This window comes from Ctenopharyngodon idella, chromosome 19 (assembly GCF_019924925.1).
Source record: "Ctenopharyngodon idella isolate HZGC_01 chromosome 19, HZGC01, whole genome shotgun sequence".
Lineage (NCBI taxonomy): Eukaryota > Metazoa > Chordata > Actinopteri > Cypriniformes > Xenocyprididae > Ctenopharyngodon > Ctenopharyngodon idella.
The window spans coordinates 29,052,453-29,070,534 of record NC_067238.1 but is presented as its reverse complement, the minus strand read 5'-3'; the positions used below and the strand labels follow the sequence as shown (position 1 = coordinate 29,070,534).

At 37.9% G+C, this 18,082-nt stretch overlaps 1 protein-coding gene and 1 long non-coding RNA gene across 2 annotated transcripts; one reads left to right on the top strand and one right to left on the bottom strand.

The window, feature by feature from the left end:
- The first annotated feature begins 906 nt into the window (after positions 1-906).
- On the top strand, positions 907-16,301 carry LOC127501573 (uncharacterized). Its single transcript, XR_007926638.1, has 2 exons — positions 907-1,511; positions 14,462-16,301. It is a non-coding gene; the product is annotated as an uncharacterized LOC127501573 (long non-coding RNA).
- Positions 1,705-5,167, bottom strand: dlx6a (distal-less homeobox 6a). Its single transcript, XM_051873615.1, has 3 exons — positions 3,278-5,167; positions 2,669-2,862; positions 1,705-2,394 (listed from the first exon to the last, which is right to left on the bottom strand). The coding sequence occupies exons 1-3, from the start codon at positions 3,588-3,590 to the stop codon at positions 2,155-2,157; spliced, it is 747 nt and encodes a 248-aa protein (XP_051729575.1). The 5' UTR covers positions 3,591-5,167; the 3' UTR covers positions 1,705-2,154.
- Positions 16,302-18,082: the final 1,781 nt, after the last annotated feature.

The window sequence follows — 18,082 nt, the reverse complement described above, 5'->3', positions numbered from 1 at the left end:
AACCGTGTATAAATAATGACAGTTAGCTTTACTGGACACCCTCAACTGTAACACTCAACAATAATTATACTTCCACCAGGATTAGCTCCATTATCATAATCTGGACATTTACAATTATCTATAATTTGCAAAGATGCGCCTGGTTCTTGATTGCAGACGGTTTTTTCCCTGGCTCACCATCGCTAAACAGTGACAGTAATAACGGCTAATTTTGCAGGCAATATATAAGAGGTGTCGGGGTGTGCAAACACTTTCACACCTGGATTTGCTTACTCAACACAAGCGGTATACACAGGACCGTACGCTTTCACAACGATATCTTTATTGAAACATTGAAACCAGAGATTTTGGTCTATGCGAAACAATAAATTTATCGAAGGTAAGTGTTGTTCCATTAGCCTAGCATGTTGTTTTGTTGTTGGCTAATCTGAGTGGCGCTCATTGGTGTTGTGATGAACTGCAGTTCGACTTGTTGGGGAAGGCAGGCTATTTTACAAGAAAACGTGGGACATACTAACGCTGGGATCTAGTAAACCGGTCATGATTTGTATTGGTGTTTTATCCAAACAAATGTATGGCTTCTTGGTCTAGGTTAATTCTCAGTATAGCCTAGTCTTGAGGATGTCGGGATCCGCGGCTATATCGTGTCTGTCTGTTCATGTCTGTCACAGTCTGTCAGGGGGCCTAGCTTATGTGTAGGGGCCTTAACTCTCACAAACACATTTTATTTTTAATATTATGTGGAATCATTTATGATTCCTCCAAAGATTATTTACCTAGAGTTGCTTTTTTTGTTGTTGAAGACATTAGATTACTATGTGCAGATTGCTAAAACCAATGACAAATGTGTTTTTGACCGTTCCCATTTCAAGATATATGTTATATTCTTATAGGCAGAGCAAACATTTAAATGAACCATCCCAATCCGTTGATGAGGAAACCTTTTTAGAAAATCAAGACCCATTCTCTGCGACTGGGGCATCCACGATTTGACAGCTGCAGGGGCTTCTCGTCTCTCTATTCAACATTGTAATTTTAGATAATATCCCAAGCGTTCACTCTCCTCGGCAATTTGTACATGAATAACCGAATAATTTCATCTTTTGTTTCGTCTTTGCCACTTCAAATCCAAATAAAGATGCCTTTTAGTATTAAAAGTGGTAGAAAATTACAGGTAATTATCTTTGACGGTAAAAACGCTGTAATCAGCGGGCTACATCAAAAATTACCCTAATTATGTCTGCATTTATGAGAATGGAAAAAAAACCCTCTCTTGGATAAAACCCATAAATTGTCCCAAATATCTCCTTCATATTGAACGAGACTGCAGCTGGATGCTTTGTTCAGAATCGATCCTGTGGCGAAAGGCATTCAGCGTCTCGCAGATCAAGGCAGAGAGAAAGGGGAAAAACATTTTGTCAATACCTTAATAATTGAGCTAGAGAATGACAAGATGGACAAGATGCGGCTCTATTCTGTAGGAAAAACACTTTGAGAAACCACCATCTCGGGTAAGCCATTTTGTTATTGCTTCATATCTGAGCATTAGAAAAATACCATATAATGTGGAGGTGATTATTTACAAATTACTGTGTTTGTAGGTCGTATTTTTATATTTCGTAATTAAGAAATGTTTTCAATGCAGATTAATCAAATTCATAATTGATTTTAAAAAGCTTGTCTTTCGTAATATCTCCCAAAAAAGAAAGGCACGACACGTTTCTTAAAGTCATGGTTTACTCCATTTATGACAAAACATAAAAAGTTTTTAACAACTAAAATCGGACAATATATTTACAATCAAACTGCTTTCGTTTGCATGATCAAAAACATAAACGCAGGAGGTTTGAGTTCGTTTTCAAATGCGACTCAAAGCGCGTGACAAAACGTTTCGCTTCATGTCCCAATTTCATGTTGGTGATGATTGTGTTTGATTACAGCCAAACGTGATAACAGATTTTAATCAATCCGTTTAAGATGCTACTGACATTTAGTTCCATTGTCGAGCTTCGCCACACCACATGCCTTCATCCTTCAAAAGAAATCGTCCCCTTAATAGGCTACAATATGTCTCTATTAGGGATGTTAAACCGTGAACTGGGCGAAGACAAGATGTCAACGTCAAGGCCTCTGGCCTAAAACAGGGCTAGTTGCCTATCTCTGCATGGCGTCCTGATGAGGCGACGAGTACCAGTGTGAGTAACCGGGCATGTAGCTGTTAGCAGACATGTTTACTCCTTTAGAGGAGGCTGAGACGTCCCAGATAGGCGGAATGGCTGGAGAGCGCGGGGACAGGGCGATGGAGCCGGGCAAAGGGTCACTCTCGTGAGGGTTACCGCCTTGTTTCAACAACTTCTTGAACTTGGATCTTTTGTTTTGAAACCATATCTTTACCTGAAAAGAAAGACAAATAAAAAATGTGGGGTTGGTTATTTGTAAAGTGAAGAAGGTGTCTAATTTAGTTAACATGAAAAAACAATGTATCTTCTTCATAAACAGATATAGGTCCACCATTATTAATGACAAAAATCAGATATCATTCTCAACCAAAATAAAAAAAGCGTAATTCACTATTAAATTCAAATGAGTCCACATCTCACTTGCGTCTGTGTGAGATGTAATACTCAACCAAAATTCACTATTAAATGCAAATGAGTCCACATCTCACCTGTGTCTGTGTGAGCCCGAGAGAGGCAGCCAGCTCCGCGCGCTCTGGTAACGCCAGGTATTGAGTCTGCTGGAACCGGTGATTTAATGCCTGGAGCTGCAAACTGGAATAAATCGTCCTCGGTTTTCTGATCTTTTTGCCTTTTCCGTTGAAACGTATTTCTCCATTTTCAATCACTGTTGTTTTCTGCTGTTCTGAAAAGGGTGAATATTGTGGAATGATTCCCGCACATAAATATTTATAAGAATTTTAAATGTGATTTTTTTTTTTTTTTTGACAAACCCATATAGTCTTTCGAGCAATATATAGCATAATTACATTGTCTGTCATATTTAGGAAATTGCATGTAGTGACATGTCGAGACTGAGACAATTAGATGCTAATTATAATTTGCAATGGTGGGTAGAATCACTGGCGGAACGCAATAAATCATTTTGAGAACAGCGTTATTGCTGACAAACGACGGGCAAAACTAGGCGAGAACAAAAGGGAACGGGTAAGGTGCTTTAGATAAGAACTTTTAATGTATATCCTTGTTGCATTTTATCGGCTTTCCTCGTATCTAGTTCAACAATAAAAACACAGCTGTATGCATGTTAATACGCTTACCTGTGGCGTCTAACCTGGTCTGTGTTCCGCTGGCGTTACTGTGGTAGGACGGCAGGTACGGACTGTGGTGGGGATGGCTCACATAGGAGTAAGGTAGCGACCTGTTATATGAGTTCGAGCCGGAGTACGGAGAGCTGTCGTGCTGATGATGATGATGATGAGACCCGGAATGGAGACAGTGGAGCGGATAATGGCTGGCGGCCATCGACGGAGAGCTCTGTTGTGAGTGCGATTGCTGTCCAAACTCCATGAAAGCAGATTTTGACGAGTCTTGAGCCTCCAGACCGTCAGCCATCGTAGTCATGGTCATCATCAAATTTTCTGCTTTGAGAGCACTTACCCCCTATCTCTGAAGTCCAAATGAGTCCTTTCGTTGTGTTCGTTTCTTTCTCTCCTTGGTTAGGGGATATTGCGTTATTACCTCCACAATTTATCCTTTTTTGTCCTGTAATTCTCACGCGGTATGGTGGAAGGTGGGCTTGAGTAAAGGCAGAGATTTTAAGGTGGATTCTGTTAAATTTGAGTCCTTGCTTCCAGACTTGATGCAGCCACTACAAGTAAAATGGTTTGTCTCCAAAGGGCAGCGCCTTCCGATTGGTCATTCAACCTAACGTCATCAGTTCTCTGCTTTAGCTGAGACTTCACAGTGAGTTAACCTACCTTAACAGCTCCCACCGTAGCCATAACCATGTGGAGAATAATAATGCTGGGATATCCCTCTGATATTCACAAAATTCCCACTCAGATTAAACGACTCCGGAGACAATATCGCGAGCGCTGCCATCGAAGTAATTAATCGCGTGCATCGTAACCGCAGCTGAGGTGCTAAATAACGCTTAGCATACAAACCGCAAGAACACCACACAAATCGAATCGATTTAGGTAGGATATAGCGAATATATTGCCATATGTACGACTAAAAAGGCATTTTATATGGACGTTGATGTCTCAATGCATTTAAAAAACAGCAGAAATCACAATAGTAAAATTATAATAGCTAATACAAACACAGAACACAACATAAATAGATAGGCTAAATAAGGTGATTTACAGTAGCCTAGAGAATAAAAATATAAGCTCTCTATATATGCGATGTCAAAATAATAGTGTGAAAAAGCATAAGCCTCTTCAGAGAGGATTCACGTGAACTATAAACACGCCAGATATGGTCTGGTTTAATTAAGCCCCAGTCACTGAAAGGCCCGGGTTAGTGACAGCCTTTCCTTGTAGTAATCACGAGCCAGTCACAGTTGAAAATATATGCAAATTACGAGTGCAGTTTGTGGTTTGGCAAATCGCGATCACATTATAAACCACGATGTAAATATACCCTACAACTGCAAGGCTTTCTTCATTCTCATTTCACTCAATTTTTATTTTATAGACAACGAGTTTCCTCATGATATGGCATAAATTTACTTTAAATGGTAATGAAAAAGCAATTACGCTCGCAATCAGTTATACCCAAATCCTCTTTGATTATCCGTTACACTGTATTCAGACTGGCGCTATAAAATTAAGAACAATTCGTCTGTAATGATTATGGACCTTGTTTATTTTGGGAGGTGGATTAAAAGTGGATATAGCATAAATTATCCGCTAATTATACACCAGTGTCGCCTCAATTATCCTCTTATCAAAAATGGTAGCCCTAAATGCAGCATTTAGTTTCAATTTTCTCCCTTTCTGTAACAAGAACTGCGTACCTTGCTATTATTACCAGGGATGTTATTTACTTTGCCGGATTTAAGAGTGCACAAGCGGCGTAGATAACCATTTTCCATGGTGGACTGAACTTGGGAGAGACAGAAAGGCATCTGGTCGCTATGAAAGCTTGTGGATTTCTTAGTCAAGATATCAAATATTTCGAGTTTAAAAGAAATGTACCGCAGGTAAGAGGAAACGTGGAGCATTTGTTTAAACAATCCTCAATGTGTGAATGTTTTTGTTTCTTCTGAATTTGATAAAAAGCTGTCATAATTTGCTTAAATGCAATTGTCAAATGACTTAACATTAGTGATCAGGAATTTGATTGATTTATTGCTGCTGCATGTCCAGTGTGAAAATTGTTGTCAAGCAAGTGAGAGCGAAACCAGATAGCCATGGCATGGTACAAACAAATCTTCCAATTATGCTTTCTTGCTGCCATTTTAAGTGCTTAATTGATCGAGACTTCATGGTTTGGTACCTTTAAAATGACTTCCTTTTATAAAACTTGCGTTGACACTTTATATTTCACAGTTAAGGACATAATATATGGTTATATTTCCAGGGACTGATTTATAACATAATTTGACACAAGTTGACAAAACATAATGAATCTGTTGACCACAGGATGCGTATGTCAATTAAAACTCTATTTACAAGCTGTTGAATGGTCGTAAATGGTGTTATGTTTCTACATAAATTGCATTCCAATATCGAAAATGAAAAAATGCGGAGGAATAGAAAAAAATCAACGTATTAGTGTCTTTGAGGACACCTTAACCGTTTTGATAAAGTTAAAATTGACGCTTTAAAAAATAAGTGACATTTTTGTTGGACAAAAAAAAAGACAATAATATATTTTAATTTTTGTATTATAGTGGCGTCTAATATCAGCAAAACCAACTCTTTAGGCTATCGCTGAAAAAAAAAAATCTTAATTTAAATTTCTTTAAATAAAAATGAACTGTGTTGCATTTTATTATTATTATTGAATATTAAATGTTATAGCAAAGCATGCATGTAAAAACCCATAAGCATCAAATTACAAATCTGCCAAAAAATAAAAAGAGCGGGGATCTGTGTGGACATGCCGGCGCTCGAGTGCATCCATGCAGCCCTATCGGAGCCTGAACACAAAACTAGTTTGAAATGGATTCGTCTTCATTCCGAAGCGCGCAGGATCTTGTTGTCATTGGTCCGAACAGACATGTTGATCGGCTCGGATTATATAGCGTTGTCAGTCCAGCAGAGGCGGCTGAACGTGTCTGCTCTCTCCCGAACTCAAGCCTGTACACAGACACTCAGGCGTCGACGGATTTCCATGGCTGCTGAACAGAGGAAGTGGCGAGGCAAAGCGAAGGCAGATGGATAGCACGCGCAGCTGTCGGTATTCTGCACGAGATCACTATAATAGAAATCAAGAGAGGAGAACAAATATCACCAGACCCCTCCCTGCCATTTAGGTCACATATTAAAGCACGGATTTTATTCCAGGACTGTTTCACTAAATATTTAACTGAGCCGGTAAACATATTCGGAGAAGTTGCTTCATTTATTGGAAACAAAGTTAGTAGGCTAAAGACGAAAAAAGGTGGAGGAATCGGCTACCTATTAAATATATGCATAAATTCTATTACAACATAGACTATGCAAACACTTTTTGAATATTAAAAAATAGTCACTTAATCATTAGCCTATTAATGTTTGAAATTTTATACCAAATAAACTGACCACAAAGCAGAGGCTATATCGAAATATAGGCCTGTGTTTCTGAGCTGGAAATTCCCGTGTCATATTCTTGCTCAAAGCTCCACCTAATTGACTGGTAGGTTGATTAACTTCACACTAACAGTGGTCACGGTTTGGTCAACATGGCCTAAAGATCATAGCAAAACGGTCCATTTTTTGATAGCCATAATGTCATATAGCATTAGCTTTGTGTAGCTATCTGTGCATTTGACGCACTGCATCGGATATATCATCCCAATGTACAGCAAAGAAGTTTGTTTATCTCTAGAAAATAAGAACATAAGGCTGTAGTACACAGACCTGAAAGGGTACTTCAATGCAAAATTGCAGCCAACACAAAGGCGCACGTTGCCTCTTATGAGCATTAATTTTCAGTTCATCTAAATGAAGGTGGCTCTGCTGAAATATCTTTTATCTTTTGAGAATGTTGTACAATTGAGAACAGTGGGATTTTTCTGGGTTCTTTTTCGACTTAATAGAAGACATTATTAGCTCTGACAGCACACGGCTCAGGTCTGGGGGAGAGGATTTTCTAGAGAGATGACAGACAGGAAGGCCAGCAATCACAGGCTTTTTTATCCGAATGTACTGTTCGATGCCGTTTATCCCTGATGATAGAAAATTGCTCTGTTGCCAGGACGCGGCTGCTGAAATAGAGGGCAAGAGCAACATTTCCATTTTCCAGTTTGAAAGCCATTGAAATGAATTAGTAAAATGAAAAAAGAAAAAAAAAATCCCGCGGTAAACAAAGAGGGGCAAACAAAGATACACTTTATTTCCTTGCGCCGAGTCCCCTTTCATTTTGTAAATTTTCGTTAGCTGCTTTTCTGAGGCTTTGAATTCAACACTGAATTCGAAATAATGGGCTCCTAATGTGCACCGGAGATAATTACACATTTTCAATAAATTCTAAATGTAAAGCAAAGTGCAATTTGTTCTTGTTTGCATATCACAGCAAGATTTGTTCACATATTACCGTTTTCAATAACCCTTTTTTTAAAAGTGTTAATACATTTTGAAATATAAATTCGCACAATAATAAAATAATAGGCCTACATACTAGCCTAAATTATTAATTTTGACAAGTGGATTGTCATTCGCCTCGTATATTGATAATATTTCTTAACGTGTAATCCACAAAGTCTCGGGGAGGAGTTTGTCAGAATATTACTTGTTATGACAGTTTGAAAACACACCCAACGAATAGTAGGTTTTCGTGTCATGACAGACACATGCTTTATTGTTATTTGGCTGTGCAGTGGCCGACCACAACACGCATTTGGTAAACAACCGTGCGGGAAAAAAAAAAAAAGATGCTCGAATAACCAACACTCCTTGTCCAGACATTTCACAGGTGAAAAAAAGCCAAGTTTACAAGACTAGCTACAAGACAACCATAGGCTATAATCATAATTTTGATAAGCAACAGCACCAGTTGTCGTTGCTCGCCAAAACGGGGAAACTCGTAAATATTAACAGCAGGAGATCAGCATGGCAGTCATTTTCATGCGTGACAGTAACCTGTAAATGTTAAACTGACAACTGTACCTTAAACAACGAAATAAGAATTAGAATTATTTATTAAGAATTAGAATTAGAATTATTTATATAAGCATAATGATAAGAAATATACGTTTATATATATATATATATATATATATATATATATATATATATATATATATGTGTGTGTGGTTTATTATTGCTACTGATATCGAAATGCAAATTAACTGTCGTTAACAACTGAAGCCTTGCATTTACAAAATAATTCCAAAATGTATGCGTCACAACCATTATATAACTGAAACATGTTCCCATATAAAATCAACGCTTAGATAGAATTAAAAATGGAGTGCGTAAGAAAATAATTTATCACAACATCATACGCTCATTTGTTTATTCCCATTCACAGCATCTTTTTAGTCCACTGATTTCACTTTGATCTCTCAAAGCGGGTGAAATCAATGGCTATATTAATATTTAGGTGAAACGTAGATCTTGTGGCCTATTTTGCATATGAATCTTTGCATGGGCAGGTGGTTTACCTCGGCGATGTCTGCTCCATGTCGTATTAATTTAGCCTAAAACATTTCCCCCAGTTACATGTACATATTTACCTTGAATGCGTGTCCGCATTGTCTGAAGCTTTTGCTGTGTCCTACATTTGCCTGAGCTATTTATCCACCCATAGTCATTATTTATAATCATTGCTATTAGCTGGCTCTGATAGATTTTGATCTTTGATTGAAGCTGGTCCAGCTAATCTGATTCGAGGGACCATGGTTACGGTTTCTTTGTGTGTTAATCATGTATCCATACAACAAAACATAGCAATTGTATTTGCTTAACTGTGTACTGATATTTGGATTTTTCCCCTTTTGGATACAGCTGAGAATTGCGGTGTCAAACAACAATAATAACAAAAAGGTCATATTAATTTATTAAAAAAATAATGCTGTAGCTCATGGAGTTTTGTGCTGGGATTTGGTGGGCTGATGTTGCGTGTGATTTAAGGAGAAGTTTCCCTGAGGTCAGGTGAGGAAGTGGCACAAACAATGAAGCATGGACATTAATTGTTTGCCTGAAACTCAAGAACAGTGAGTTTGATGAGGCGTAAAGACAGCCGAGAAAAAAAGTCACACCTGGAGAACCGCCTTGTGCCTATACCACATTCATTCTCCTGCCATGGTTCACATGAAAACCAGTCTGCAGGAGCTGCGTGCGTTTCTCAAGCTTCTGTTCATGGCTTAATAATTACAAATGACGAGCAAAATACAAAGACTGCCTGAAACTACAAACTTCCACATTCTAGTTGATGAAGAACATTTGAAATTCACTCACAAAAGGTTCTGCGGGAGCTAAAAAGACTGCACAGTTACACCAATGGAGCTGTGAAGCCAAAGAATGGCTGGTCGCCAAAAATTAATGCTTAAAAACACAAGCTGTTTAATTTAGCCGTATTAGTAAAGGTGGTAGATTACTGAAATATTTGCAGAGAATTAAACTCCAAGTATGAAATAGCAAGTCCATTATACATTAAGTCGTAAGTGAGGACTTATGTATTTTATCAGACACTCTATTAAGCATATTTAAGTGTATAAAAACATTAGTCGCATGATTTTTGCATAGTAATGATGAATTAATGGTTGTAGGGTTAATGGAAGACAACATCTCTTCCATTTATTTCAGATTAAATGCTGTGAAGGCACCAAAGGTGCTAAATTATTTGTGTAGATTGAAAAAAAACATGCAAGAAATAAAGAATTGTTGGTTCAACTTAAAAAAGTAAGTTGACTTAAAAAAATTGAGTTCATTGAAATTAAAAATTTGAGTTAATACAATGAAGGCGATTGGTTTAATCAACAAAAACTCAAAAAATGATGTTATCTGAACCACATTAATTATTGAAGTTGATTTGACAAAAGAAACAATGTGTTAAATCATGAAAAAATATATTTTTTAATTTTTTTTCCAAGCATTAACCAAACCATTAAACTATATCTTGGTCTTTTGTGGAGTAACATTAACCACACAAGTGTAAAAATACAGGCAAAAGCAAACAAAACTAATAAACAAATAATAGTAATCTGTGAATTTATTCATAAGATCATTTGAACAAATGTTGTTAAAGCTCATACAAGCTTGTTAATGCTGTGCAAAACAAATCCCCTTCAGCATTTATTTTCATAAACTTTAACAGCCATTTCAGTTGAAGGGTTTTAGGATTTTCCCATTCTACCAAAACACACGCCGGCAATCACAGTGATAACTGCTCTTGGAAATGCATTAAACCATGGAGCTCATTCAATCAATGTAAGGAGAGGGTGTTCAAAAGAATGCTGAATATACAGTGAAATAATTCTACAGGATGATCACACAAAACATCCGAGAGGCAAAAGTAAAGGAGCTTTCCACACACTACATGAGAGCTGGCATTGAAATAACAGAAATGCAGGTATGGGTAGATTTGCGTGGGGGGGACTGAAAATCATCTCCATATAGAGCAGCAAAGATGAAGGACAGTAGGAACGTTGTTCGTGTTTGGATCTGGATCAAAATGGATCTGATCACACCAGACTTGGACATGTGGCGGTTTGAATGGCATGGCCGGGGTGGTGAGCTGTCAATCTCAAGCTCTCAACTGCTTTCCTTCTTTTCCAAAAGCCAGCAGACCAGCGTAGGAAGAAGGCGAGCATTTGTGGAGTCCAAAACCCTCTTGACTATTCAAGCAAAACCAGCATCGTTTGATGTTTCACAGCTGGCCTTCAATAAACATTTCTTTTGGAGTAAAAAATTTAGCTTAAAAACTATTTGTTTAAAATAACTGTGAGGATTTGATAACAATGATTGCCACTCTTTTCGTTTTGTTTCAGCAGCATCTCCTCACTGCATAATCAGGTGGGTGTGCAAATGCTCTTCCTAAATAACAATGGAAACCTGGATGAAACAATGTTATTGTTTTGTTTGACACGTCGGCTTTAGAATTCTATTGACTGAATATGAAGGACCTCATCCACACATCCGTCCTCCTCTCCTCTCCTCTCCTCTCCTCTCCCAGTCACCTCTGTTCAGTTTCTACAGCTGCAGTGAGTGAGATATGACCAGAGAATTGGCCTCTGGGAGAGCAGCAAGCCATCCTGGTGCTATTAGGCTCGTGGCTAATAATAGGTGTTTCAGTCCGGGGGAAGATCAATCAGGGGGAATCATGGGGAATGTTCTGAGGAGCGCTTTTACACATCTGTCCAGATGGATGAAATTACACTTGTCTGTTTTTAGTTGCATTACTCCCAAATTGGCTGTCTACTTTTTTCTCTCTTTCTCTCACTCTCCCCTCATTCATGTGTCAGTGGTCTACTAAAAGGATTCGGCACTAAACTCCCTGTCATTTTGGTCTTTCCTCGCTCGCTCTGCCCTGTCTACGCTCAGTCACCTTATTTACGTTCTTGCATTCAATAAGCTGTATGTTAAAAACAATGTAGAATACACACACACACACAAAAATGGACAAATTAGAGCTCATGTATAAAAAAAACATGACATGTTAGTGCTTTTATAATACTTTTGGATCATTTGTGGTAAATTTGATCATATTTAAAGGTCAATGAAAGCTGAGAGTTAACACTAATTATTGCAGATGCTGAAAATCATATTCAACAAAAATGGCACTTATCTGAAGTTTTTTGTTATAAAAAATAGAAATCACATCATGAGTTCCTTAAGCCTGAAACCAAATAGAAAAATATAAATATATATGTTTTGCATTTAAATCTGAAAATAAGCAGTTTACACTGTAGAAAATTATTTTCATGATTTGTCATCACAACATTTTTTCTTTTGTCAAATCAACTTAGATGATTAATGTGGTTCAGATAACATAATATTTCGAGTTTCTGTTGATGAAACCAAATCGCCTTCATTGTATTAACTCAAATTTTTAATTTCAATGAACTCAAAATTTTAAGGCAACCAAGTAGGATTTAAACAAAAGAAGTTGAGGTAAAATGGATAAATATTTAAGATTTAAATTTTTCTAAGATTTCTAGTTCACTAATCATGCTAAAAGGTTTTTGTTTTTTTTAAAGTTATGAGGTAAAAATGGAAAAATATTTAATATTTATATAATTCACTAATCACACCATTATATAAAATGTCAAATTTTTGGTTTAAAAAAAGATAATGAGGTAAAAATTGGGGAAATATTTAAAATTTCCAGTTCGCTCCATTATACAAAAGGTGCACTCTAAAACATGCTGGGTTAAAACAACCCAAGTTGGGTTGAAAATGGACAAACCCAGCAATTGGGCAATCTTTGCCTAACCTGCTGGGTAGTTTCATTTAACTCAACTATTGTTTAAAAATTACTGTATTGCTTGATTAAAATGAACCCAAAGTATGTTGGAAAATAACGTTTATTAATATGTTTAATAAACGAACATTTATTAATAAGTTTAATGAATAATAATTAAACAATAAACATTTATTAAATTGCTTATTAATAAACGTTCACCTTTTGATTATTATTGTTGCCTCTAGAAATTGTGTGTCTGATTTTTAATTTACAACCTATTTTAGGTTCATTTTAAGCCAGACATATAGTCATTTTTAAACAATAGTTGGGTTAAATAAAACTACCCAGCACGTTGGGCAAACATTTAACCCAACCGCTGGGTTAAAACAACCCAATTGCTGGGTTTGTCTATTTTCAACCCAACTTAGGTTGTTTTTTAGAGTGTAGGTAATTGCACTGTATAATTACACTGTAACAAGGACACCTTAAAATAAAGTGTAACCCAAAAGGTAAGATTTCCTTTATGCTGACAATATAATATGCAATTACAAATGATGTATTAAAGAAGAAATTTTCCCTGGTATTCTCAGACTTTTGGACCCCCACTGTATTTCTCATCAGCTCTGCTATCTCTATCATTTAAAACATATAATTACATCCATTTGCATTGTGCAGCTGCACCCACAAATCCACAATTCTCCCATCCAAAACAATGACATTTGCGTGCACTGCAGTACTTGCAGTAAATGATTAGAAAACAAAAACCAGCGTTCATGTGAGTAAAGCTACTCTAAAAGCAATGTTTTTGGACCCCTATCCCTAAGAAACAGAGATTGCAAGCAAAAGGACACATGAGAAGGTGTGAAACTGAGGCATTGAAATCCTGACCTGCAGTAACCCTTGAATAGGTGAGTGCACTAGCTGAAAAGGTAACCACATGCTGGACGGGCCGCTCGCGATGCAGCACCGGCAGTTATCCAGCACAATGTGTCAGTCAGAGAGTGGGGCATAGAGACTGAGAGGGGTCATTTTCAGACTACGAAACAGCTGTATGCATCTGCGCTTCCCAACCACGACGGCTGACAGCTCGAAATATTTGATACTTGAAAGTGGCTGTCTGGCAAGTTGTATTGAATTAGCCTTTTTCAGATTACGCCCTCCTGAGTTCTTAAACGGACCGATGTCACTTCTATCAAAACTCCGAGACTGATTTGCTTGCGGCGTGAATTTGTATAAGTATCTCTGCCGTAGTCACAATGGGCTCGCGCACACAATACGGGCACTCGGAGAAATTACCTCTCAAGAAAGACACAGCGGGATACTTTTTATCAGTGAAAATGAATACTGTACATCATTTGTTGATTCTAAGCCTGCAGAGAACCTGATTTGAGATGTTCTCCTATTTTTGATTGCCCAACATTGAGAGATATTTCAAGCTGTCTGAGAAGAAAAACGTAAGCTCGATGACCAGAGGAAGAAAATCAAGGCTCCCCAATGTGTTACCACTGGCAACGGGGGAAAATTAGCATTGACATATAAGCGAGGCCACGGAAAGGCCTCTGGGTATTTTACGGCTTGAAAAGTGACAATCAAAGTAGATGTAAAGACACACTCCCTGTTCTATTTATATTGAAATCAGCTTCTTTTATATTTCCAGAAGGAAGAGCGGCCAACTTATAATGTATGTATTTTGTTCATTTCACCGTGCCGCACGATGCCCGTGCTCTCATGTTTGCCCCCCGCTGCGGTAAACAGAATGCGACTCTCATAGCGGATGCATTTCAGGCCACTCACAACACGCTAGTGAGGCTGACATGGCCTCCCTCATTTTCCACCACAAAATTCAGCTCTCGTGATTGCCAACACACATAATGATAGCGTCTCCCAGAGTCACTGAGGTGTCCCACTGACGCGCCAATATTCTCTCTGTCATATTGCAGGAAATTCAGCGGCGACTACCCAGGTGATCCTGCCTTCTACATGCGTCAGGAGTTGTTTTGTTAATCGAAATAAAGGGTGGATTGCGTGATCCAAGGCACGGAGCGGCTCGCTGTTTCCTCTCATTACAAGACGGCCTTACCAGCGAGGAGGAATATGCATGAATACATTAAAAGGTAATGAGGAAGCTGCCAGGAGAGGGTCGTTCAGGGCAGAGCTTGGCGTTGGAGAGCTTTCAGAGCGTTACGTGATGGACTTGTCATCTCAGCACGAGAAGCAAAAAGAGGTGGAGTTTAACGGCATTACTAATGGCAACTGTTGCCAGGTCTTCCTTGATGCTGCTTATGTTGGTGCAGAAGCCTCTCAATTGGTATTGAATGTCCCAACCCTCTACAATGCGAGTAAATCAGTCGCATATGCGACCAAATTTCACGAGAGGCGACTTTAAAGCCCACCCTGTGGTGAAAATCAAGTTTTTAATGTTGTTTATATGTCTATGTGGTGTTTTTAAAATGCTTTAAAGGATTAGTTCACTTCAGAATTCAAATTTCCTGATAATTTACTCACCCCCATGTCCCCCATGTCATCCTCTACACCATCCCAGTTTCAGTGGATAAGACCCTTTTTCCTCGTCTGGCATCGTGTAGAGCCCTTTGAAGCTGCACTGAAATTACAATTTGGACCTTCAACCTGTTGGTAACCATTGAAGTCCACTTTATGGAGAAAAATCCTGGAATGTTTTCCTCAAAAACCTTAATTTCATTTTGGCTTAAGAAAGAAAGACATAAACATCTTGGATGACAAGGGGGTGAGTAAATTATCAGGACATTTTAATTCTGAAGTGAACTAATCCTTTAAGACAAACCATGTGCAAACCAATTCATAAGTCAACACCATTGCTGAGTATTTTCTCCTTAAAACTAATCATATTAATTAGCGTTATGTGTCTGAAGATGTAAAAAGCAATGCCATTGTGCAGCGTTTACTTACAGTAAAGTTGACAGAGTGGATCTCTGAGCTGGTATGAGAGGAGGCGGGGCTAATTTGCATATTCACGATTTCAAAATGCCCAGGTATCCTAATAAACATGGTCGGTATATCTCTCAACGTAAAGAGTTGAGAAAGTAAACGTGTGTATATCAGTATATTGGATCTGCGCATTAGTCTTAAAGTGACAGCAGCCTAATATTCCTGCTGCTGTCTGTTTTTAATGTTAATCAAACAACAGACTCACTGCATTAAAAAAAAAAAAAAATCACTCAATGCTCTTGACTGAATAAGGTTTGTAACTTTAATATTCTATATTTAATTTATACAGTGCAGAATATGCAGTGCTTTTGATTACTGTACCTACTCTACATCTAACTACTGTTAGATCTACATGAAAAGCACTGTTTATTTCATTTAAATCTGTTTTCTTTTGTGTTTATTTGTGCTATTGTTTGATTATTTGACCTTATTTTATTACAGACTGTTTAGTTGACTTTAATACTGTTTGAAATTTATATTTATGTAGAATTTTTTCATTTGCATTGTTCTTGTATTCCATGTAAAAAGTCTGGCGAATAATACTAGCCAATGGTGACTCGAGTTTGCCCGGTTTAACAGACAAAGCCTAGTCCCAGACTAAAATGCATGTTTGAGCCTTTTTAACTGAAAGTATCATATCTTAAAATATGTCAGAGCCATTGTTTTGTCTCAAGATGCACATCAGTAATGTTTATAAAAGCTACTTAAACGTCCTAATTGAACTAAGGCCTAATCCTGGCTTAATCTAAGCCCTGTTTGTGAAACCATAATATTTTGTATTTTAACTGCTAAATTAAAATTAACAATATGAAATATGAGTTCTGTCTTTTCTCAAGTATGAATGAAAACACTGACTTTGTGAATAAGTTTAAAACACAAGACAGACGAAGAAGGACCCAAGGATAAATCATCATTCTCAATAATTTTTTAGAATACTCACACCTCCAATTTGATCAAGGCAGTGTGGAATCGCATAATGGAATGTCATGGCAACAACACCTGGCAACAGTTTATCCAAGTCCTCATGCCCCTCCCCCCAAAACCGAAAGCGCTGGAACATTATTTCTGTGAGACAGAAAGCCCTATGAACAAATAATGGGTGAACGCCAGTTTAAATAAAGTATGGTTTATGACTTGTGGTCAGGACCGTCTCTCTTTTTAAAAAGTGTGCTGTATAAAAAACGCTGCCAACATTTTTTTTCTCCATACGGTTATAATACAAAGTCGTTTTTTCCCCCTCCTCACAGTGAGAGATTCAGTCAATAAAAGGACCGGCAGTAGACCAGTAGTCTGCAGCCACAGGAGAATGGAACAAACCGCACACGCCAAAACAAACTGGTGCTCCTTTGCGATTTTTCAGTCCGGGCATTTTAAATAAAACATTTACAGTCCTTCTGCGCAGGGTAAACGTTTTGCGAGCGTGCCCTGCTTCGCTTTTGACAGGAATCAACAAAAAGACTGGAGGGATTCATTTCCTTCACCTACAAAATAAAGAGCTATAAGTGTCCCATTGGATTTCTGAAATATATTTGAGGCCAGGTCCAGGTGTTTTGGTCTAATTCACAAACATGCAGGCTGTTGGGTATCAAACCAATTACCCAAATGAATTGTACAATACCGAGAAACAGACACAGCAATTTTCTACTTCCATTTCTATGTGCCACTGCAATTATAGATCATCAGAAACTGTCATTAAGTAACACTAGGCTTGTATTAAGACCATACAGACTCTAGTCACTGTCTTGCAACTACAAAAAGAAGGCGTCCATTAACACGGTTTGCTTTGTAATAGTCACTGGCCTTTAAATGATGATGATGACGAAGAGAAAAAGCAACACTGGATTTTTTGTATACATCAACAAAACCAGCTATCAAACACTTGGAGCCAGTGATTAGCAGGCTGGTCGAAATTACGGTCAAACAAGGCTCCATGTATGGAAAGAGCTCTGAGAAAGTGAGAACTGCGCTAATTCATTTTAAAGTGAGACACACTAATAAGTAAGGTTTCATAAATCATATTTTAGACCCTATGGGGAATTGAGTTTTATGGATATCTTTTAAGGTTGGTGACCAACACAGCAAAGCACTTAAGAAGAATTCATTTTTCCAGCACTCAAATGTCTCCACTGAGGTATGTAGCCATTCCCAAAGTCCTCACGCTGAATTAAAACCGATTTAGGTGGGAGAATTAAAGCGGGAGCTAAAAAGGAGCTGAGGTACATTATATACCGGCTCGTAAAAGTCATTTTAATACACACCAATCAAGCTGTTGAGTGACTTACTGTATGTGAAGTTTTTACCGTGATGACATCTCTCTGTGCAGACAGACAACCTGGAGTGCAACTATGCACATTAACTCAGCAGACAGACGGTGCAGTTTACTTTAGCACCACTAAAACTGCAAAAAAGACACATGAACAAAACTACTCATATTTAAGATGACTTAAATCAAGGTTGTCCATCAAAAACTGGCATGCGAGATGTACACAGCTAAACAGGATCTATTCTGAGACACAATGCAGATGCCAAGACAAAATAAACACAAGGCATCCTTACCATATTCAGAAGTTCCTACAAAATGCTGAACATGCATC

Bases quoted from the DNA above. Each gene is read 5' to 3' on its own strand.
- dlx6a (XM_051873615.1), bottom strand. From the start codon at position 3,590: ATGATGACCATGACTACGATGGCTGACGGTCTGGAGGCTCAAGACTCG. The intron at 2,863-3,277 runs GTAAGCGTATTA...CACCCTTTTCAG, and splicing joins GACCAGGTTAGACGCCACAG to AACAGCAGAAAACAACAGTG. The intron at 2,395-2,668 runs GTGAGATGTGGA...CTTTCTTTTCAG, and splicing joins TCGGGCTCACACAGACACAG to GTAAAGATATGGTTTCAAAA.